This window comes from Neolamprologus multifasciatus, chromosome 3 (assembly GCF_963576455.1).
Source record: "Neolamprologus multifasciatus chromosome 3, fNeoMul1.2, whole genome shotgun sequence".
NCBI classification, from domain to species: domain Eukaryota; kingdom Metazoa; phylum Chordata; class Actinopteri; order Cichliformes; family Cichlidae; genus Neolamprologus; species Neolamprologus multifasciatus.
The window spans coordinates 37,446,695-37,470,910 of record NC_140441.1 but is presented as its reverse complement, the minus strand read 5'-3'; the positions used below and the strand labels follow the sequence as shown (position 1 = coordinate 37,470,910).

At 38.5% G+C, this 24,216-nt stretch overlaps 3 protein-coding genes across 3 annotated transcripts in view; all 3 read right to left on the bottom strand.

The window, feature by feature from the left end:
- Positions 1–2,214: 2,214 nt before the first annotated feature.
- On the bottom strand, positions 2,215–3,422 carry LOC146522994 (ladderlectin-like). The gene is made up of 4 exons (XM_085143057.1): positions 3,283–3,422; positions 2,892–3,026; positions 2,607–2,718; positions 2,215–2,533 (listed from the first exon to the last, which is right to left on the bottom strand). Exons 1-4 carry the CDS (start codon positions 3,301–3,303, stop codon positions 2,466–2,468), a joined length of 336 nt encoding a protein of 111 aa, XP_084999183.1. The 5' UTR covers positions 3,304–3,422; the 3' UTR covers positions 2,215–2,465.
- A 7,625-nt stretch (positions 3,423–11,047) lies between these two features.
- Positions 11,048–24,216, bottom strand: part of LOC146522992 (ladderlectin-like) — a 40,041-nt gene continuing 26,872 nt past the window's right edge. The window contains exon 6 of the mRNA XM_085142998.1: positions 11,048–11,130. Coding sequence (XP_084999124.1) covers positions 11,063–11,130 — 68 coding nt within the window. The 3' untranslated portion in view covers positions 11,048–11,062. The remainder of the gene's footprint in view (positions 11,131–24,216) is intronic.
- Positions 19,358–20,140, bottom strand: LOC146522993 (uncharacterized; the record flags this gene model as incomplete). Its single annotated transcript, XM_085148092.1, has 1 exon — positions 19,358–20,140. A coding segment is annotated over one exon (714 nt), but the record flags the coding sequence as incomplete, so codon positions are not given.

The following is a 24,216-nucleotide window of genomic DNA, read 5'->3' as shown; positions in this document are numbered from 1 at the left end:
GTATTATGGACGCTTTGTTTGGACTCCTGGGGGCTCTTGTTTTGTTCTGTTCCTGGCCCTCCGTCCTGAACCACCTGGATCTGGTGGTGTATTTTGAGGCTGTCGGGAGCCAGCCGGGGGTGGTGGTGGTGGTGGTACTGTCATGATCCTGGGTCGTTTACCCAGCGTTTTGTGTTTCATTTTGGATTCATCTTATGTTTTCTGTTAATTCTTATTTTGTATTAGTGCTTAGGGTTTGGTTCTTCTGTGTAGCACTTTAGTGTTCTCCCTCCTTTGCTCTGTTTGTGTCCCTGAGTTTGTCTTTGTGAATTTCCTGTTTTACTTTGAAGGTCTGTGTCTGTTATCACTGTGTCAGCTTGTGTCTTCCTGTCATCTTGTGAATTAGGATCAGCTGTGCTCCTCTCCTGTGTGCCATTACCTGATTACCTTGTGTGTGTATATATAGTGGGTGTCAGTCAGTGTTCCTTGTCGGTTTGTCTGTGTCACTCTGTGTTATTTTGGTGTTTCTCTGCTCCTCGCCTCGTGTCCTCCCTTTGTGTTATGATTTCAGGTTTGGTTTTTAGTTTTCCCAGTTTAGGTTTTGCTTGGCTTGTTCCTCATTTCCTGTTTGTCACTTTGCAACACTGTAAATAAAACCTCACTCGCATCTCCATCGCTGTCTGCAACTTGGGTCCTCATTCACTCCATCACACGACTGGTGCCCCAGCCGTGACAAATAAAGTTGGAATTATTTTCTTAAAAATAAAACATATAATTATTTTTTTGTTGTTTATAAATATTTTTTTTAAATTACACACCAACACAAATTCTCCTGTGTGCAGAGCATCTCACCTCGAAGCTCCCCTGGGTTTACTGAAGTACACAACACTCTCCTCCTGAAAACGCCGGACTTGACCCTAGCTCATGTTTAAATAGATGGAATCTTCTTGGAATGTAACGATTTGGACAGACGACATTCTAATGTTTAGTTTCCCCAAACCAGTCCACCAGAAATACACACCCAGCAGGCTAAAGTTTCCAACAGGAATGGTAAAATATCTTCTTGTAAGACAACAGAAGATCAGAGAATTGTGCCCCAAGGCCTAAACAGTATTCAAGGTTATTAGGAAGAATCAACGATAGGAAAATAACACATAAGACCAAACAATTTAATGGAACTTGGAGCCTAATTCAATAAACACTGCTTTGTTTCACTGAAATCTGACAGAGCCCAAAATATCTAAAGATACAAAGATATGTTTCTCTGACGTGTGTGGTCTAAAAAGTGAACTCAACCCGTTAGAAATGTTGCTAAAGTCATGAAAGTTCCTTCTCTCTTTTTCTTTTCCAAGATTGCTTGATAAATTTTCTATAGGCTCCTCTTGTTCAGGTTTTTCTTTTATCTGTTTATTTCTTCATTTCCATTCGTGTTCTTTTTGTGTTACTACATTATTTGTGGTATACAGTTTGACATGTCTGAGGCAGGACAGGCAGAAAAAAGAGAGGGTTGTAGGGGTATGTAATAAAAAGATACAACATAAATAGAAATGCACAATGTGTGTGTGTGTGTGTGTGAAAGAGAGAGAGAGAGGGCCAAGTGTGAGTTTGTATGTGTCTTTCCTAGGGTAGCATTGCATTGGTACCCTACATTGGCAATAGTAGGGAAGCACAGCTCTTGTTTATACAAGCACTCTCATGCAGTAGTAATAACTTGAACAATAGCCATTTTGTTTCCGTTTTCTTTGGCACATGCACTGAAATGTTCTGCAGAGAGAACAGAGTATGATGCAACTACAGCCCAGCCCATACAGCAGTATATTAATGACTAACTTTATATTGCAGTTGTTCTCCTCTCTGAATTTTGGTCTGATTACAGCATCCTCCCATGCAGTTACATATGTTCCTAACCCTTCGGGAACCCTCATGTAAACTTTTATCGAGTGGAAAAAAGTTAGCATTCATCCCCCAGCTTCACTGTGTTTATATTATGCTAACCATAGCTGTGTAGCTAGCCACCATATAGCACATCATTATATACCAGCTAGCCCAACTTCAGTAACCCTACAAACACCACTTAAAAAAATATTTCCAGATTTTCTATTATATTCCATGACTTTGTAGCTCCAGATGTTGCGAATATTAAACCACACAGTGATAGTTGCAGAACTGTACAGATTCTGAAGTACATATTGCAAAGCTTTAATGGATTTAAGACAGATTAATGACACACCATCATTCAATGCTCTTTCTTTATTGATTTAGAAGATGAGAGATAAGAGTTCAGTCTACATCTAAATGAAACTGTGCTAAAAGCATTCTTTCCACAACAAATGAATTTCTCTTGTATTAAGAGACAACCCAGGTCTTGTTTATGTTACTTGTCGCTTCATTCCTTGCGTAGCATTACAGCAATAAAGGAGATAAAAGATGTATAATGACACACAGATTCTTCAGGTGATATCTTGTGTGAAGTATTTGTGCTTTCATCAGATTTTCTTGGCGCAGACAGATGGAATAACATATTCACAGCCACCGTCATCCCAGCACTTTTTGTCTGTAAGTACCAAGAACCTAGTTAGTGCTAAGTAAACACATGATTATTTTACCATGACCACACAGTGATTTACCTGAGAAATTTACATATGCACAGTTCTGATTGCCCTGAAAGTTATCAGGCTGTCCAGTACACCAGTTTGTGTATTTGAGAGGGGTCCTGTCACTCCAAAACCAAACCTTTTCCTGGGAAACACAAAATAATAAATTATGCTTTCTAAAAAAAGGCACATTGATAGTTTTCTTTCGTCTTTTGTCTATAAAGGCATAAAAAACCTTTTTGTTTTTTGCATATGGAATTCTTTTTATTCTTGTTTTTCTTAATTTCCTGGTAAATAACTTTATGTATTTTAGCATACCTTTATTCCATCCGAAGCTCCAATCCAAGCATTTCCATCCTGCTGAGTAGCATCAGATATCAGCCTCTGAATCAGCTGATACTCCTCAAGGCTGTGCACAGATGCAAGGTTTGCATTCATGGACTGACAGTTTATCTACAGCGAAGAGACAGCAGAATTGCCAAAAAAAAAACTTTTTTCTTTACATTGGTAAAGCGGAAAAAAAGTGCAAGAGAGAGGGTGAGAGAAAGAAAAAAAAACCCACGGCTCGCGACAAGGAGCCGGTTCGCGTCGTTCATGTCAGAGATCCGGCTCTAAGAGCCGTTTTGTTCGTGACCGACACATCACTACTGGCTAGTGACCAAAAGAGTGAGACTGCAAGCAACTGGTTGGTGATAATCACTGATATTACCTCAGCCTGAGCCCAGCTCATGGGCTTAGCAACATAGATGAAGCACTGGTCGTAGTACTCAGTCCAACCACAGGGACAAGATGGGGACTTCTTGACAAGATACCATTCTCCTATTGACAAACAACATGATTTTGAATTGAGTCATTGCATGTGATTAACTGGTTTCATTGACACAAGTACTGCTTACTGCACTTGCAGCAACAAAAACATAATATTCCAGAAACAGGCTGTGCTGATCTGATCAGCTGTTCATAACACTTCCTACATCCATCAGCAAACTTTCGCATGTCCGCCATTACCTGCCCGAAACCGGAAGTGACGTCATTTTTGCGGAAATGTAGTTTTTTACCATCAAGGCCTCATGAGCCTACACTGGTGTTTTTTAAAAGTTATGTTTGACTTTATGACTTTCTGTGTCGTTTCTGGGATGCTTAGGACTCATATTGCACTGCTGGAAATAGTTTATTTTGATGCATATGCTGCTTTTTTGCAAATTTGCATTATAATATTTATTTTCGTTTTTCTTGCAGTATATAAAAATTGGTGTATTTCAAAAATAAAACTGTGAAGACACTCAAAATAAATTTCCTGTGGTGGGAAACTATTTTGTGCAACTTTTTTGTATTTACAGTTTTGAGGGATAAGCCTCTTAAATTTCTCTAACTAGAAATATGTTAAAAAAAACAAAAACAATTTAAATTTTTTTGTAGTTTATTGCACATTTTTGCAATTTATGTTATTACTATGCACTTAATGCATACATATTGTTAAAATTTAGGCTGTAATGAGTGTATTGATGTATAGCAACTTGAAATGCTCCCAAAAATGGTACTACAGCATGTAAAAATATAATATAAGCTCTGGCGGACTTGGTTCTATGGTAGGTCTTAAAGGGTTAAATGGGTAATATTACATTCACAGTACTTTCATTTTAATTTTCACTTAATGTCATTCACAATATATTTTAAAGATGTCTACAATATTTGCAATATAAAAGATATAAAATGATTCTATGGACAGTACAATACCTTACAGTGTACAAGTATGACTAGGTCATTGAATCAGTGTCTGTTGTGAGTCTCAAGTAAGTTGCCTGCAATGATATTTAAGGTCCAGCAGGTGTCAGTATGGAGCAAAACAGCAACACTGTGTCGACACAGTGTCGATATAGTTTGGGGAATGTGCTGAAACGCTTCATGAGGCCTCATCTACCCATCACTACTGTGTGGAGGCAGGAGTAGGACCCAAACGCAAAACTCACCACGCAGGAATTAAACTCAAAAAGCTGCTTTATTGCAGAATGGGATAAAAAAATATAACAAAACTAAACTGGGACATGGATAAACGGAAACACAGCCATGAGGGAGATCTCGACACTGACACACAGACACACAGGGCTTAAATACACTGGGAAATAACGAGGGGAATGAGACACAGAAGGGGAGCACAGCTGGGAGAAACCAGACATAATGAGACCAAAGGGAAGCGAAACTCAATACATTCACAAAGGGCACAGACCTTCAAAGTAAAACAGGAAATGTAACATAGACGCAGACTTGACTAGGGGAGACAGAGCAACTAAGAAACAGAGAACAATAACAAGGAGACACAGAGGGCAGCTACTAAATACTCAGAAAACTAAAGAGAATACAAGAAAGCCGAACTAAGACACTAGACAAGGGGTCTGCAACCTTTAACACCCAAAGAGCCACTTGGACCCGGTTTCCATGCAAAAGAAAACACTGGGAGCCGCAAATACTTTTTGAAATCTAAAATGAAGATAACACTGTATATATTGTTTTTTACTTTTATGCTTTGTGTGAACAACTAAAGTAAGTAAAGTTTATTTATTAAGCGCTTTTCACAGACAGGCAGTCACAAATATACACAAATATTAAAATAAACAATACAATCAATAGACATTATACACAATGTAAAAGATCAAATGTAAATAATGTAAAGAATATAAAATACGTAGATCAACAAAAGGCTTGTTTGAACAGAAAAGTTTTTAACTGCTTTTCAAAAGAATCCACAGAGCAAATAAGGTGTGTTGCTTATGAAATCCATGAAGTGCTACAGAGAAAATTACATTTTATTTATGTAATTAACACATTTTGAACTCTTAAAGAAATATAACAAAAGGAAAGACACCCAGCTAAACTAAAATGATCCAGCAAACAAAAACTGTTGTGAGCCACCCTCATATCGCCTTTGGGCTTTTGGAGCCTTGACCTGACTTTTAAAAAATAACTGGGAAAAAAGCACTATGCTGCTAAAAAAGGAAAATTAGATATTTGCAAAATTCTGCCTAAATATGTATTTTACCTGGTTAATGTGTGTGGCGGGGCGTGGTCTGCAGCGCCACTGCAGGGGAGGCGGACGCACCTGAGCGGCACCCGCAATCACGCCTCACCGCCTTAAAGTCTGTGCTCTCTCTGCTGTTGTGTTGTCGGGCTGTGAGCTGAAAAGCTACAGCCGGCTGTATGCGTACAGCAACCGTGTGTGAAAAGTGGTCAGTAAAGAGATGCTGAAAAGCGTGTTCATGGAAACATCGTCGGGTCTGCCGTGATATGTTTACAATAAGACTTATGGTCCCGAACTTCTGCGCACAGCGTCTGCAAAACGGGGCTTTCATCTTTACGCAGGACTGTAAGCTGTCATCTGTGAGGCGTGAGCGGTGTTTGTTTTAACATAGTTCATGGTGGAGCTGCTGACATAATGTGGATCCGAAGATCCATAACTGGCCTACCTGGGGTCGAAAGTCTCGATAAATGCACGGCGTTTCGGCGGGTATACCAGCTTCCGCGAGTGTGACGCTTATTTTGAGTGATGAAAAAATAATATAATATAATTTTATTTTAATATTTCAAAATCACAATAATCTTCCAATTTAGAACTACAAGTTAAAAAAAAGAACTAAACACAAATAAAATACACTTCAGCTAAATACTTCTCATTTATTTTCTCAAACCACCCGGAGCCGCAGTATAAGGACAAAAGAGCCGCAGGTTGCCGACCCCTGCACTAGACTAAAGAATAAACTGGGGCAACAAAGAGAACTAAGATCATAATACAAAAACTCAGACACAAAAAAACTCAAAACACTGGGTCACCGACCCAGGACCGTGACAGTGAGAGACAGTCTGGATTAACAGTAATGAAAAAGTGATCATGATTGAAACCAGAACAAAAGTATTTTAGGAAACCAGTATCTCTAAAGATTTGAAGAGAAAAGGAAGTTAATGATATTCTGATCAGTGGTTTATGTGCTTTTCATACTGACCACAGAGATGCAGGAGTTAAACACAACTACAGTACAGACTAATGATTCATTATAATTTTCAGTTCAGTTTTATTTATGTCACATCACTTCACAAGATGCTTGACGTGCATGAGACACATGTTTACTCTGTTCTGTAATATGAGAATGTTCTTCCAACTCCCATTAAAGAAACATGTTTTTGGCACCATCAGTCTCACATGATACTGAATAAGGATGTTTCTTGGAAAAGGGTTGGGTGCTCAGTCAACACACTGAATAAATACCAGAGAAATTAAACAATGGTTTGAAGCTTGTTATTATAGTTATTCACTTCATCAGTATTTTCAAGTCATTCTTTGATAATGATGGATCTTTGATTGAGTAATATGATTGAACATGGAAACTGCAGCTACAGGTGAAATAATGTCTGACATTATTGTGCTGCAAGCTGTAAATTCTGTAACCTCAAAAAAGTGTTTCTGTTGTAAAGATCTTTGGGACGGCATGAGGCTGAGGGTTGAAGTGTACACTGTCAGGTTTCGAAGGTTGTTCACAGAGTAAACTGTGATGGATTTTAAAATCTACATCCTTCCTTCCCTTTAGACATTAAAACTGTTGTGGGAGAATTGCAGTTCGTATATTTACTGTAATATGAGAATGTTTTCAGATCCACTGTATCAGCTAAAGTATCACATGTGTTACCAACTCTTGTTAAAGAAACAAACTGTGTTTGCATCATCAGCCACACAGGGAACTGAATCAGGATGTTGCTCTAAGGTTATGTGCTCAACCAACAGCCTGAATAAATAAAACTAAAAAACTGATATTAAAGAATAGTTTAAAGTCTGAAGTGTTGTCTTCGTCATTTATTTCATGTGACAGTGATGCCTAGATCCCTGATTTCTGTGTTTATGAAGACAAATATCAGTTTTAATACTTTTTTTGTAATTGTCTGCAGTGTTAAATAATAATTATGATCCCATAAGCAATGGATGCCATTAGCAGGTCACACTGAGTGTAGCTGACATCACTTTGTGATTTCTTTCTGTGTCTCAAATCAGGTCTAAACTTTCTGAAATGTTTGTTGTTCCCTATGGAAATATCTGTTTTTGGTATTATTGCTGTGACCAAACAGCAGCTACATGTGAAACAGTGACAAACTGTGTACAGGAAGTTCTTTCTTATTTTGTGGGACTGATGTTTTGTTTTGATTTTTTGTTGGATTCAATATTTCAGAAGCAACTGCCAGATTGTTTATCCTGTGTAGGCTCTTTGGTCAAATATTTCTCGAGGCAGAAGACTTGCTTGTACTTTATTAAAACGGTGGTATGACCTTGGTCATAATTTGCATTGTGGGAATATCATTTGTGTTCCTCCCTCCACGAGGACGATGGTGTTAACGCTATCTTGTGTTTTCCTTCTTAAATTGGATAAAGACTGATTATGTCTCCACTGATTTAGGACTCGACTCTGTGTTTTGGCTCCACCTTCTTTCCACCTGTCAAACAGACCGTGTGCGTACTGCCATGTTTTGATGCCCAGAAGAACTTAGTACATTTTGTAAATACCTTTACAACGCACGCCTGATAGCTTACAGGTGGGAGTCCTTTTTTCTCTTTATTTTAGTGAGGTTGGTGCCATCTGACCTCTGTATACATCACATCATTCTCCACTCTCTCATCAGACCACCTGGTGGAGTCCGTCGGGCTGCTGAAGGGACTCATTACTCTTTATGTAATTAATAATGTCTCTATCTGCTAGAAAGGATGTTAGTGAACCCAGAACCTCTCTTTCTTTGTCTTTGTCACACACACACACACATTTGCACAAACCGTGTGTGTGTGTGTGTGTGTGTGTGTGTGTGTGTGTGTGTGTGTGTGTGTGTGTGTGAGTGAGAGAGAGAGAATCAACAGTAAAAAAAATATCTTAAAACTACAAACACTCTGTCTTTTATTTATTTTTTCCTGAAACAATGTCTCCCATTTTTGAACACAACTGTTACTGTCCAATGTGATTTAATTGAATCAGTAACTATTTTGAGAAAACTTTAAACTTTTTAAATAGATTTTAATTTGAGGATCTTATTTAATTATTTTGCAAAAAACTAAACACTAATTTATTTGTGATACATAGTGGTAACCACAAGGAGGCAGGAGTTGTTGCTCATTATGTAATGTAACTGATATTTGCACAAACCAGTGAGGCAGAGTTGAAAGGGATAGGGTGGCACTGACAAAAAGACAGGAGGCTGAGCTGGAAGTAGCAGAGTTAAAGATGCCAAGATATTCAAACAAAGTGACAAAAGGCACAGGATTAGCAATGAATATATTGGACAGGTCAGGTCTAGTAGTTTGGAGACATGTATAATTCATACTAGGGTGAGAAATGCAGTCCATGGAAGAAATATGAACAACACTCCTTAGCAAGAAAGTCAGAATAAGTTTTTTTCTCGGGGCGAACATGGCTCAAGAGTTGGGAGTTCACCTTGTAATGGAAGGTTGCTGGTTCGAACCCCGGCTTGGACAGTCTTGGTCATTGTGTCCTTGGGCAAGACACTTCACCGTTTGCCTACTAGTGGTGATCAGAGGGCCAGGTGGCGCCAGTGTCCGGCAGCCTCGCCTCTGTCAGTGCGTCCCAGGGTGGCTGTGGCTACAATGTAGCTGCCATCACCAGTGTGTGAATGTGTGGATGACTGGATGTGTAAAGTGCTTTGGGGTCCTTAGGGACTAGTAAAGTGCTATACAAAAACAGGCCATTTAATAAAAAGAAAAAATTATCATCTTCATTATGCATCAAGCCTATAGCAACATGACATAATAATATAATTATGGATTATAATTCTGATCATTTATCAGTACATATCCATATTTTTATATCTATGTATAAACACAAAGTTGACACTTGTGAGACTTTATCAAGCAGTGTGAAAGCATCACAGCAGATCCATTTGTATCAATGTAACTGAGAGTAAAACATAGAAAAAACATGAAGGAGATTTTCCTGGCCTTTAGCAGATAATCCCTTAAAATATTCTGCAGTAGATCAAAAATTGTATAAAGAAAATTATATAAAGCAAAATACGAAACAGACCACCTTCATGAGTCAGTTGTATTCATATTTGATGTTTTAGCTGTTTGGTGATTGTTGAAGAAAACCTTGAGTTAACATATGAACATTACCTGATGCTGCTGACCAAAGTTACAGAGGTTTTATTAGAGAAACAGCTAAGTGTTTTACATATGGCATAATTTAAAAAGTTTACATTTCTTCTGTATTGAACAGCAGAAATTAAGCTTTCTTGTGGGAGACAGCAGAGACAGCACTGGGGATACTACACTGTTATCTCCCCAAATCAATAAGAAATGGAAACAAAAAACAATCCATTCTTTTTTTCGTTGTGGGGTTCCTAAAGGGTCAAACACAACTACAGTACACATCTTAAATCAGTTCAGTCTTGTTGCTGTGAAATGATCATGCACTCATGAAGGTTTCTCCTATTGAAATTATTTTAGTGGGGTTTTTTATGTATAAAGAAAAATATGAAACAGACCACCTTCATGAGTCAGTTATAGTCTGAGGCATACACTCACAGCCCCTACATAACACATGGGCAGGCAGCCTGTGTGTTATCTTGTTAGTGAAAATATCTAATCAGCTCACTGCAGAAACGTAATGGATTTAGATAGGTAGACATTTTATAGAGGACCTGGTAAAGTTTAAATATCAATGGGGAAAAATGGGGATGAAAATGGGGAAGGACTATGATTCTTCCATTCATAAGGGCTCATCAAAATTGGACAAAAGGTTCTATTTGTGATGCAATTATGGTCCAAATGTGGCAAGATGAACAACACGAATGCATGTCACAAATTCTGCTTTGTATCAGTGGTTCATACTCCTGCTGCTGGTATGGGAGATATTTTCTTTGCACGCTTTGGGCTCCTTTGTACCATCTGACTATTGATCAAACACCACACCCTGCCTGAGGATTGTTCCTGATCATATAACATAAATCTTTTGAAAAGGCAATTTCTGACTGTCAAATTGTACAAATAAAATCCCCTTGAAATAGTCATTTGGTCTTTTTTCATAATAATATGTGTAGTACATTAACTGTTCAGAGCAGAATTTCTTACATGACAAACTGTATCTGTAACAGATATGATGGCAGAGAAGTTAGATGTGAGTCAATGTGAGTGTTAAAAACTGACTTCTAAGCTTATATAACCTTGAGCAGTGGCACATAAACTCAGAGACCAATTTGATTTAGTGCTAAACATTTTAATGATGAAGAAAAAACATTTTTGGTAAAAGCAATCTTTCCATTACACATTTCATTTGCTCCTTTTAAAAGAGGCAGTCCAACTCTATTTTATACCACTTGTTGCTTCATTCCTTATGCAGCGTTACAGCAAAACAAAAAAAGTAAAGATGCGAAAACAGAAATTTTAAGTGATTTATGAGATTATTTGCTTCGTTTCCAGATGACTGTGCCTCATGTCAGGACAGGAATCATCAGATTCTCTTAACGCTGACAGATGGGAATTGGTCCTGACAATTCTGATCATTCATACACTTGTCTCCTGCAAACACCAAAAATCATCATGCACTGAAATCATGATCACATGGACACAAATATATCTAACCAGAGGCACAGCTGGACTGGCCATCAGGCATACCGTGCATTTGCCTGGTGGGCCAATGGTGATTTTTCGTTTTTATGGGCCGATGTCTGTTTGTTGTTTTTCATAACTGTATAAACAATAAAAGGTGGTGGATTGGCCAATTGGTCATGATCGACTCTGGACTGGACCAATCACAGCCGAGGATGTCGGATGAACCCTCCCCATCGATTTGGTGACGGCTCTGACAGCAATATTAACACAGACAAATAGAAGAAAATGGAGAACAAAAAGCGCAAAGGAGGTGCACAAAAAATTAGGGCCAAAAAAGAAACAAGCCCTTCAGACAAATGCTGCCAAATGTGTAAAAATAACTCAATTGTTTGGTGGTGGCTATGCAAGAGCTTCCACAGATTCAGTAACATTAGCAAGTGGTGGAGACAAGGGCGTAGATTTGGCATGGACGGAAGGGACATGTCCCCACCAATAATTTGATCTCTTCGAGTAAAGAAAACAAAACCGATAGAAAGAAAAACACAATTCGTCAACATCTCACTCGCCTAGTAGTGCAGAAAGAGTTAAATTATGTTCTCTACTGGAGTCCTACCTCATACAATACAATACAATACAATTTTATATATAGCACATTTAAAAACCCGAAGGCACACCAAAGTGCTTCACAGTAATATGGAGAGTCAACATAAGTCAATAACAGGGTACAAATCGGGCACTAGCACAGACAGGATAGAGGCACTAATAGACCAGGAGAGTTAGATAAATACAAAATCTGCTAAGAAGACAAAAACAGCAGTAAAATTAATAAAAAATAATAAATTTATTAAAATCTAATAAAAGATTTAAAAGTTTCAAATTTTAAATATTTAAAAGGATATTAACTGGTCAGGAAGGCCAAGTCAAATAGATATGCTTTTAATCTTGATATAAAGGATTGGATAGAGTCCAACGCTCGAATAGAAGCAGGGAGGCTATTCCAAAGGTTGGGTGCAGCTGAAGCAAAGGCACGATCGCCTCTGGTCTTCAGTCTAAACTTAGGTTGGGCCAGGAGTAATTGACCTGATGATCTTAATGCACGACAAGGAGTGTACAAATTGAGGAGGTCAGTGAGGTAACTGGGCGCAATGTTATTCAGGATTTTAAAAGGGAGTAGTGTAACCGGTTTCTGCTTCATCCCGCTGCAACAATTCGGCCTAAACAGACTCCTTGACTCTGCGTTGTGTTGTGTTTTTAAGAAGACAAGGAGTCTCTGATCGATCGTTGCCACTTTATTTCCTGAATGGAAACAACGGTGTTGTATCAGTGCAAATGGCTCGCCACACACCACTCCGCACAGCACACTACGGCAGAACATCCCATTAGCATTCCGCTTTAGCATACAGTTTTACACAATAATAAACAAATGAAAAGTACATAAAACTGATGTTTGACATGTGTCCACTAAGCACTTATTAGACTCGGTGCCCATCAACTAATCAAACATGTTTTATGTGATGTACTACTTAGCTATATCGTGTGCGGAACAATACAACTCACCTCTCGTATGGCTACGGCAGACTGGCAGCGATTACTGCAGCCAGCCTCACCTAACCAGCCACACCGAGAGGGGGGCGCTGTTTCCCCATTACACTGACATTTGTGGCAAGTGGAATAATACCACATAAACACTGTTACATTAGCACTGTGACAGATATGGCCAATGTGATTGGCTGTGCCTTTCAGGCAGCTATGTTTAGTTTTAGCAGTGGCAAGACTGCGCTGCGAAGACCTGTGAGGAGGAGAGGAGGATGGCAGCAAAAAGGAAGAACCTGGATACAAGAAAGTATTTTTCAAAGAAACCTGTAAGTCACTTAAAGTCAAGTTCATTCATAAAATGTGTCCGTCAAAATAACGTTACAGGCTATGCTACACCATACATGCGAACCCTCCCGATTTTTCCGGTAGAATCCCGAATTTCAGGGCTCCCTCCTGAAAATCTCCCGGAGCCACCATTCTCCCCAATTTGTCCTGATTTTCCACCCAGACAACAAAATTGAAAAACCATATCCCAGCCAATTCCAGTTTCCAACAATGGCTACTATTACTGCAGCTACTTAGTTTTAATATTACTCTTATTACTCTTTCTGGGTCGCAAAATAATCTTTAAACATATTTTCAGGCGAGAATGTAGCTGTGTAAACTTCAAATATCTGAGCTGGTGTTGTGCCAAAAAGTGATTTCCAATGTTTCCGTGTGTTTTTTATGTGTAATATCATTACATATGATGCTAAATAGACTTCTGTGAACAGGTATTACAAAAGGGTTATATATAAAATTTAAAAATTACCCGTTTCTCAAGTATCTTTGTAACTGTGTTATTGTACCTGCATTATAATCGATCAGCTTCCTTTTGTCCTCTTAAAAAATGTTTACAGAACTATTTTTGCATGTGTTGCAATTTCAGCTGTCCTCTTGGCCAGATTTCTCTTAAAAGAGACATTTTTAAAATCAACAAGAATTTTTTTTAAGTGCATAAATAAAGGATACATAAAGGTCACTGCCAAAAACTGATTGCGGCTTCTACCTTGTTACAGGAATGTTGTTTGTTGCTCAAGATGACTTGATATCATTCACGAGGGATACATTTGACATATGTTTCACATATTATAGACCAACAAGTTATTTATAGCAGTTTAAATACAAGCAATCAGTTTTTTGCAGACACTTTTAGTCACAACACCTGGTCCTCAGGTGGATGCAGCCTCTGAATTTGGACACCCCCGCTGTTTCTGGCCCCGGCCAATAATAACAGTGACATTTAACTTATTTTATCAGATACATTGTAAAATTCAAGGGTTTTTAGTATATCTCCCCCAAACAGCCCTTTTGAATGTCTCCCTAATTCTGAGGTCTCAAGGATGGCAAGTATGCCATACGCAAGCTTTGGCCCACATCAGTCTAAAATTGTATGTAACCATGAATAACGTGTTGCCATGTCCACCAGGACAGACTGGACAGTGTATGATGTAAAACCAATATGCCACCAGTTTATCTCAGTTAACAAGAGGAGAAGGCATGTGTTTGGCTCCTTAACATACTGGACATTAAGTTGTTGTGTGGGACACCGGTAGTCCATGTCTGTTGATGCAACAGTAGTTCATGTTTAGAATAAAAAATCCCAGCTCACTGATTTGATCGGGGCAATAGTGTGGCTAAAATGTTGTTGTAGATAGTTCAGGAGGTTAACTCGACCAAGCAGTCTTTTGTTTAGAATACCAGAATTGGGAGGATGGTTTAGGTTTAAGTTTATTAGATTGATACATATATACCAACAAGACAGTGTACATAATAATACTAGAAAACTAGCAACTAGTTATTTCTGAGGTATGTTTTTTATAAGTTTGTTATATGACGGGTCATAGTCATTTCTTCTCTAAGTAATGGGATACACATTTCAATGATCTTCTCATGGCAAAGCCTGCCTAGTGGGTAGACAGAGGAAGCGCCATTTAAGAGCACAAGTAGGGGTTTTCTCCCAGCGCTCGACAGGGAAGGTTTTTTTCTCCGTCTCTCTGAATATTCCTGCATCTGTTGCACTTGAAAAGGCATAATCTGTAAGTGTGGCAAAATGATTGATTGATCTCACCTATTAGTTCATTGAGATGTTGAGATCTTGTACTGGTTGTTTACACATGGCAACAATATTGAATATAACATTTGTGTATTTGCATGGAGACTAAACACACCTTACTCTGTTTCTGTAATTACAGTTTTACTAAAGAATGAAAGTATTTACAAATGCCAATCAGTAAGGCTCTGAAGAATACGACACAGTCTCCTGAGTGTTTACTCAAGTCATTTAATATTTAGCTCTTTGCATAAGCGGGATAGAGACATTCAGCTGAGGGCAGAAGAATTTATTCGAAAATGTACCTGAAAACTTCATCCCCATGCATTGCTCATTGTCCCTGTAGTTGTTAGGCTCCTTCTGAAACCAGCTCGATCCAAAAACCAGTAACCCTCCTTAAAAACAGAATAATACAATAAATAGATTTTTACTCCCAGATCATAAATAGATGTATATCCAAACGATGTTCTCAAAGTAAATATTCATGGGAAGATTCTTTTTAACTGTCAGACTTTGTACAGTAAAAACTAAAATATCTGCCAATCCATGTTCGCTCACTTGCTTTAGTGGCATCAAATATCACCGTCTGTGCCATCATTGCACAGAGCAGGGAAGACGCAGTCAGCAGCTTCATGATGATATTTAGTATCTCTGTAAGAAACAGATGAAATAGGTAACTGGCAGTTACTGGCTGAAAGAATAGAAGATCTTCAGCATATTTGTAACACACCTGTCGTAGAATATTGTCTCATCTTTTAAGCATCAACTTGTAGCTTCTGACTTCCAGAGTGGAGACCAGTGATTATATACACTTTCCTGTATTTACATCTTATTACAGACACACTGAAAATACACTGAAGCATGTTTTGATTCCATGCTTCACTGCCCCAGTGTTTACCAACCTTGCATAATTTTCTCCACCCAGCTTGAATTTCATGACTATTTAAATTAAAAAACATTTGTGCTCTGGGGAAAAATTTTTCTTGTGCCATTAAATACAATTCATCACAATTAATAAATTACAAAGCCTCCAATTAATAAGATTGTTTTTTTTTAATCGAGCCCCACCCCTAACTTATATATTTGTGTTCTCTTTCTGAAATGCTCCTTGAGGAAAGAAGCAGCATGTGAATGAAACCAGAGCTGGATTTTCCTCTGCTTTCAATTAGGCTCATTTGCTCATCTTTATTTTGTAGGTAGGTTAAAGTGTAGCTACCTTTTGAAGTAAAATAAAAAGTCTGAAAAATGAACTGAAAGAAACTGAGCATCCATGAGTCTTGGATTCCATTAACGTTAAAACAACAAGTAATATCAGGCCAGTATGTTGGATGAAGACCCTGACAATAGGACCCCCAATGATTACTGTTGATCAGCACATTGTAATAGTGGGGAGAAAAAAATAACCAAGCAGAACAGACTCATGGTCCTATGTACATCTACCAGGTGGTATTACAAGAGTGGACCCATATGGTAAAAAAAATACATTTTTTCTGGCCAAAATATATTTCAAATATATGGTAAATATATTTTGTATTTGTGATGCTCAAAAAAATTAAATTAAATTAAAATAAAATATATTTCTTTCAAACCAAAATACATTTCAAAAGATATTTACAGTGGGGCAAAAAAGTATTTAGTCAGCCACTGATTGTGCAAGTTCCCCCACTTAAAATGATGACAGAGGTCAGTAATTTGCACCAGAGGTACACTTCAACTGTGAGAGACAGAATGTGAAAAAAAAATCCATGAATTCACATGGTAGGATTTGTAAAGAATTTATTCGTAAATCAGGGTGGAAAATAAGTATTTGGTCAATAACAAAAATACAACTCAATACTTTGTAACATAACCTTTGTTGGCAATAACAGAGGTCAAACGTTTACTATAGGTCTTTACCAGGTTTGCACACACAGTAGCTGGTATTTTGGCCCATTCCTCCATGCAGATCTTCTCAAGAGCAGTGATGTTTTGGGGCTGTCGCCGAGCAACACGGCCTTTCAACTCCCGCCACAGATTTTCTATGGGGTTGAGGTCTGGAGACTGGCTAGGCCACTCCAGGACTTTCAAATGCTTCTTACGGAGCCACTCCTTTGTTGCCCGGGCGGTGTGTTTTGGATCATTGTCATGTTGGAAGACCCAGCCTGTTTCATCTTCAAAGTTCTCACTGATGGAAGGAGGTTTTGGCTCAAAATCTCACGATACTTGGCCCCATTCATTCTGTCCTTAACACGGATCAGTCGTCCTGTCCCCTTGGCAGAAAAACAGCCCCATAGCATGATGTTTCCACCCCCATGCTTCACAGTAGGTATGGTGTTCTTGGGATGCAACTCAGTATTCTTCTTCCTCCAAACACGACGAGTTGAGTTTATACCAAAAAGTTCTACTTTGGTTTCATCTGACCACATGACATTCTCCCAATCCTCTGCTGTATCATCCATGTGCTCTCTGGCAAACTTCAGACGGGCCTGGACATGCACTGGCTTCAGCAGCGGAACACGTCTGGCACTGCGGGATTTGATTCCCTGCCGTTGTAGTGTGTTACTGATGGTGACCTTTGTTACTTTGGTCCCAGCTCTCTGCAGGTCATTCACCAGGTCCCCCCGTGTGGTTCTGGGATCTTTGCTCACCGTTCTCATGATCATTTTGACCCCACGGGATGAGATCTTGCGTGGAGCCCCAGATTGAGGGAGATTATCAGTGGTCTTGTATGTCTTCCATTTTCTGATGATTGCTCCCACAGTTGATTTTTTCACACCAAGCTGCTTGCCTATTGTAGATTCACTCTTCCCAGTCTGGTGCAGGTCTACAATTCTTTTCCTGGTGTCCTTCGAAAGCTCTTTGGTCTTGGCCATGGCGGAGTTTGGAGTCTGACTGGTTGAGGCTGTGGACAGGTGTCTTTTATACAGATGATGAGGTCAAACAGGTGCCATTCATACAGGTAACGAGTGGGGGACAGAAAAGCTTCTTACAGAAGACGTTACAGGTCTGTGAGAGCCAGGGATTTTCCTTGTTTGAGGTGACCAAATACTTATTTTCCACCCTGATTTACGAATAAATTCTTTACAAATCCTACCATGTGAATTCATAGATTTTTTTTTCACATTCTGTCTCTCACAGTTGAAGTGTACCTCTGGTGCAAATTACTGACCTCTGTCATCATTTTAAGTGGGGGAACTTGCACAATCGGTGGCTGACTAAATACTTTTTTGCCCCACTGTACGTTGAAGAAAATACATTTCCAACCTTACAGTTGAATGTATATCAAAGTATCCCTTATTTAAAATGTATTTAGTGCAATAATAATAATAAAAGTAACAACATCTGCATCTCATCGCATCTGCAAAAACAGCTGGATTCAAACAAAACAGTGTCAAAGGTCTGGCAAGAATTAGGTTATTTATTCATTTGCTTACAGTATTTCACATTACACAATATTAGCATTCACTTGACTTTGAAATTATCTGTCAGTGATACAGTACACAAAATACAACAACTGCTATATACACTTTAGTTTTTGACAATATATACAATATAGTACTTAACTCTGAGGGAGTGTTCCTTTAATGATGCAATATAATATTGCACTTAATGACTTAATGTAATGTATATCTGATGTTTTGAAATTTAATGTTTAATTATTTATGTTTTTTTAATGAACTGGTTTAAAATCACTTCAGAAAAATACCACATGGCACTGAAGAAAATCATGTTTTCTCGTGTTTAACCTCATTTAAGGAATTAACACTGATTAATGCTTCTAAAAATGTAATCAACTTTTAGTTTTTCAGTGTGAATGATCAGACATTTACATTTGATCTCTGCAGCAAGAATACCTGTAAGATGTCCAAGACGTTTTGATACTGGTTCAAAATAACTTGGATTTGAGGCACAGAGACTATGCTTTGCTCGTTCATAGAATCTTCCGATGGCATAACACGTCTCTCCACTTTCATTTTGACATATTACAAATCGTTTAAAGTTAAAGAAATTTTGATCATCATCATTCAACATAACAGTGAATGAATGACGTTTGAGTACACGACTGTAATCTTCTAAGTGAAACACCTCACCATCTGTAATGATTCGTTGAAAGTACTTTACTCTGCTCCTTTGTACCCCATAACGACTCAGTGCCATATAGTCATCCCTCCTAATTAATCGCACTTTAGGATGATTAAGTGCACTGATACCGTGTGTGAGTTATATGTTTAAACTGTTTAGGTCTTGTTAGAGATTCAAATATCTCCTGGCATTCATTTGAGGCATCTTTCAGTAAAGTCTGGCCATAAAATGGTAAGGCCTTCTGTAGCCAGAACATTTTTACAATCTGTAATGCAACCCCTTGAGTGCTTTTGATCATGTCTCATAGTTTAGCATTGTAAGACTCAAACACAAAGGTGGAATGAGCCCACAAAGGCCCCCAGTTAACTACAGTTCTTGGTAAATGGAGGCAAAGATGGACATTATAAGACAGATTAGCTTCCCCATAGAATACCTCCATGTCTTTCACAAAATCTGTTAGAAGTGCCTCAGACTCAGTAATCTGCTCTCTAGTTATATTTTCTCCCAACAGAAGGGATACTCCCTTGACTAGTTTAGACCAGTGATTCAGTAGTGGTTCTGGCAAGACACCTTTTAGTACAGGTAGGCTATAATAAAAGAGCCACATATACCAATTGTGGGCTTTCCACAAGGCACACGAGGTACATTACATGGCGGTTTAATCTTTAAAAGCATTTTATCTAACAGTTTTTTGGAGACCCTACCTATATACCAGTATTTTTCATGGTTTTCACTGTTTAACCACAGCCCTGTTACAGTTCTTGTAACACCCAAAAGTACTGAATGCATATAGTCTGGGACAGACCCTTCGATAATATCAAAACTGGGAAGTCTACACAACATACTCGGCCCTTTAACACCCATAACAGCTTTACCAGACTGTAGCGCAGCTTCTCTAAATTCATTAGTTTGTTCCTGATTGTGGAGCTGAATGTCCTTCTGAAAAGGATATACACGAGTGGATCCTCTGCCTTTTTCAACTTCCTTTCCTTCATGAAGGCAGTAGGAGCATCCATGTTCACCATTAAACTGTTTAAAATTCTGGACCAGAGGTCTGGCAACTGAGTCACTCATTAGAATTAGAGGGATTACTTTTGTATTGACAGAAACGCCTTTGTCATTTTCCCATCTGAAACCACTGTCCTGTAGGTCCACACACTCATCAATGGAAGGTTTTAAGAAACTTCTCATGTGAGGCTTCTCATCCCCGAACCATAGTCCACAAAGGAGTACATTATCCTGTCTTGTTTTCAATGGCAATTCATTAATGGTGCATAAAAGGGATTTTTTTTATTTTAAAAATGGCACACCATAACAGCTAAATGTTAAGCTGAGGGTTTGAAGGGCCGTTTCTGAACCACTTAAAGCTTTCTGATACAAAAAACCATCACAAATGTCACTGAGAGAAGTAGATGTTTCTGTTTGCCTTCCTATTAATTAATCTGTAATTCCTGGCATTCTCAAGACATTTTTGATTTGATCTTCCGAGGAGAGGTATATAAAAAAGTTATTGGTAAACCTACTTGCTTTGTCATAGGTGATGTTGCATTGAACACAATGAACTTGGTCCAGCTCAGCTGACATTATATTACTACCCTGTTCACACACATAACAGATTTTCATGATGGCTTTTGTATCATCAAAAGCTTTGTAAAATGAATATTTTGTCCTGCATGCTGAATCACTGCCACCAACAACATTAAGGGTTTTCATGATATCTTCACAGTCATTGGTCAAACTGTGTTTGAGCTTGAGTGCCAGAAGTAGTAGTTGGTTTTGCTCTTTAGTTTGACTTGAATCCACTGGGACCTCTATCTGAGCAGGACCTGCAGTGCACTCTTCATCATTAGTCATCAGCAGAGTTCTGTCTTCTGGAAGGGTGTCTGGGATTTCCTTGAAAAGAGAAGAAGGAGAGAATTATGGGTCCTGTAAACATCACATTATAAATCTTCAGTGTAAGAGCATTAGCCTAGTGGATTACAGCAGACATTTGAAATTGGCCTTATTCACTAACTGTGCACTATTTGAAATGTCCATTCAGTCTTGCCAAAAACTAAGTGTGCTTTGGCTGTCCAAGATTAACTCTCAAAATGAATGCTTAGTGCTTTCTTTCATGATAAATTCTGTAAGAATATATGATTGCAGTAGAAAGTAGGAATTACCGTAAAAATCATAATTAGAACAATGATTACTTGTTTTATTTTTTTCTTGTTCAATGCACTAATACATGAATATTCTTTAAAAAATAATACGTTTAGAAATGTCATGATCTTTTTGATTTCATTTCTTGACTTGAAAATTCAACTAACTATTGTGTACTTATTTCGACAAATCTATAATCCTATATTCATAATAAATTCAATTTAGGTTTATGCATTAAATGTGTTTTCACTACAGTTAACCCAAAATGTTTGTATTCCAACACTAACCTTAAAAAGAGACCAATAAGATGGTCATTTATTATTTGGTATAACTGAAGTAATTAAATGCTAAGTGTAACGATGTAAAAGAATGAATATGGTTTTGTTGTTGTTAAATTCCTGTTAAACTTGGGTTCGCAACCATGGGTTTATTTCGAAACTTTTATTTTGAAAATCCGCAGCGGAAGTCTGCTACTGGTAAACGGGCTTTCCCTAAGCTTATCCGTTAGTAGTAGTGATGGGATTTCCGGCTCTTTTTAGAGATCCGGCTCTTTCGGCTCGGCTCACTAAAAAGAGCCGGCTCTTTCGGCTCCGAACCGGCTCTTCAGGTTGTTTTGTTGCTTTAATTATTTAATCATTAACAATAATATAAAATTATGCAGAAAAGGAATTACTAATGTAAAAAAAGTGGTTTTATTTATATATGTTTATATATGGCCCCTAGAGACAAATCACGTACAAACTCTAAAGCACGTACAAACTCCAAAATACATTTCTAATGTTAACTGAACTTCCAAAGCAGAGCTACCCAGATCACTTAAATTACACAATTGAAAGCATGTGTGTATTGTTTGTGTATTTATAGACAAGCACTTATATTTATTCAAATAATTTAAAAAAAAGTTCATTTACCTGTTACTACCACACACCAAATCTGGTTGTTGATACTTCCTGGCTTGTGTAGCCACTAGGTAACAAAAGCTCAACACTGCGCCCTAGCATCCTGGAGCACTTCTGTTGTGTTTTGTACGTGATTCTGAGTTTTTACGTGTTTTGGAGTTTGTACATGCTTAGGAGTTTGTACGTGTGTTGGAATTTGTACGTGCTTTGTCTCTAAGGGCCACCATAAATATACTTTATTTATTCACTCCACATAAAATGTAATAAATAAATCATATAATACAAAAAACAACTAATTACATTTTAAACTTTTAACTATTTAAATTTTCAGCTTTTTCCTTTTAAACAAATTTAACGTGAAACAACACAAAACACTGCAAACCACAACACAATTAAATATAAATTAAAATATTAAAACAAAAAGAAGATGCACATTCTCTGTCATATGGGCCTGCATGATTTCTGAATCCTTTATCATCTGCAACTGAAAATAGTGGATGATTACTATACCTTTCTAATGTGACGTTGTTGTCCCTCGCTCTCTTTCTCTCTGGCTCTGTTCCTGTGCTACTGCCAGTGTAACTAACGCCCCTCCCCCCTCTGCCCAGCGCAAAGTACAGGCCGCGCGTGCGGAGTTTAGCGGCAAAAAGGGCGAGAGAGAGGGTGAGAGAAAGAAAAAAAAAAACCTCACGGCTCCCAATAAGGAGCCGGCTCGCATCGTTCACTTCAAAGAGTCGGCTCTAAGAGCCATTTCGTTCGCGAACGACCCATCACTAGTTAGTAGCAATGAAGCTTTTGCTGTGGTAAGTCCTTCCTCAGTCCGCCCTGACTGAACATGAGTTTAAAACATATTTGAAAATCCTCATTGAAGTTAACATGGCAGTGCATTAACAGCATGAGCTGCCCATACAGTAGCATCTGAGTAGATTTCAGTTTTATGATCTTGTTTTGCAATTAACGGGTTAGACGGTAGGAAAAATGGACACGCTGAGCTAGCGGCTAACAGCTAGAGGAGACTGTCGTGTCTAATAACTTTGAAACTTCTTTTGATAGTTTGGGCGGAATCCTGTTGCTGAAAACCCATGGTTATCCATGTTCCCATGTTATTGCAGGTATGTGTATTTTGAAACATGTATTTGGTTGAGCTGCAGGCTAATTCTGTTTAAGAAATACTGCTTGTTAAGTTTTGCCCAGTAGATGGCAGCATTGTTCCATTTATTATTGTACATGAAAGGAAATTTGGCTTTGGTCTGGAAGTTTATTTATATTTACATGACCGTGCATTTAAGTGAATTAATTTCTCTTTTGTTACCTAAACCACAATGCAGTAATGTTTTTATTTTATTTTCCGTAATAAGTTTTGTTGCCATTTTATTTTTCAATCAATATTTGTTTTTTATTTATTTTAAGAAAACTGAGAGTTCCACTATACCATCATTAGCTTATCCGTTAGTAGCAATGAAGCTTTTGCTGTGTTTGGGCGGAATCCTGTTGCTGAAAACCCATGGTTATCCATGTTCCCATGTTATTGCAGAGACCCACAAAAAGGGGAATAAACCACGCCTGAGCTCTACCCATCTCGAGTCCAGAGAGTTTTACTCATGCAGCACCGGAGATAGAGACTGAGGGGGGTTACATTGGTGCCGTGACCCGGATATCAACTGTTTGGACGGTGGACTCCTCTCAGCAACGTGGGGCCAGTTTCAGCGCTGCACATTTGTGATTTATTGTGTTCTTTCTGGCACATTTTTTTTAAAGGAACAAATATAGCATTTTTGTTTTATTCTAGTCGCTGTGATGGACATCACAGAGGAGGGATCGAGTACTCCTAATGTTGTTGGTAGGGGTAGGGGGTTGTTATGTTCCCCTTTGCGTTTGCGTTTGCGTTATGACACTCCTGTTAGTGAGCGTGGTTTTATCAGAGGGCATAGTCAGAGGATCCCAGGGTCCCAGTCTAGTGAAGGGGTTGTTGTCCCTCCCCCTAGCCCTGTGTCACACATGTCTCAGAACAACAGTCCACCTTCTCCTAACCCAGATACTATTGCCACGGAGATTGTGAGTCAGATGGGGGATGTGATCCAGTTGGTTGGTCAGAGGGTAGCGCAGAGTATCTTAACCCAGCTCAGCCCGTCTGCTAGTACCCCTTTACCTGCACCTACTGCCACATCTTTCCATGCTGTGTCGTCTACACCTGCTGTTGATGCTGCGCATGTGCAGTTTGTGTCCCACAGGAAGCTTAAGGACCCACCGTGCTTCAGAGGGGATGGTTCTGATCTCATTTCTGTGAGAGAGTGGGAGGATCTGATGAGAGCCTTTATAAAG

What these genes read in the sequence shown, in the direction of transcription:
- LOC146522994 (XM_085143057.1), bottom strand. Translation starts at nt 3,303, where the DNA reads ATGAGCTGGGCTCAGGCTGAG. An exon ending in GAGCTTCGGATGGAATAAAG is followed by an intron (nt 2,719 to 2,891) that starts GTATGCTAAAAT and finishes TGTGTTTCCCAG; the next exon opens with GAAAAGGTTTGGTTTTGGAG. An exon ending in TGCATATGTAAATTTCTCAG is followed by an intron (nt 2,534 to 2,606) that starts GTAAATCACTGT and finishes TGGTACTTACAG; the next exon opens with ACAAAAAGTGCTGGGATGAC.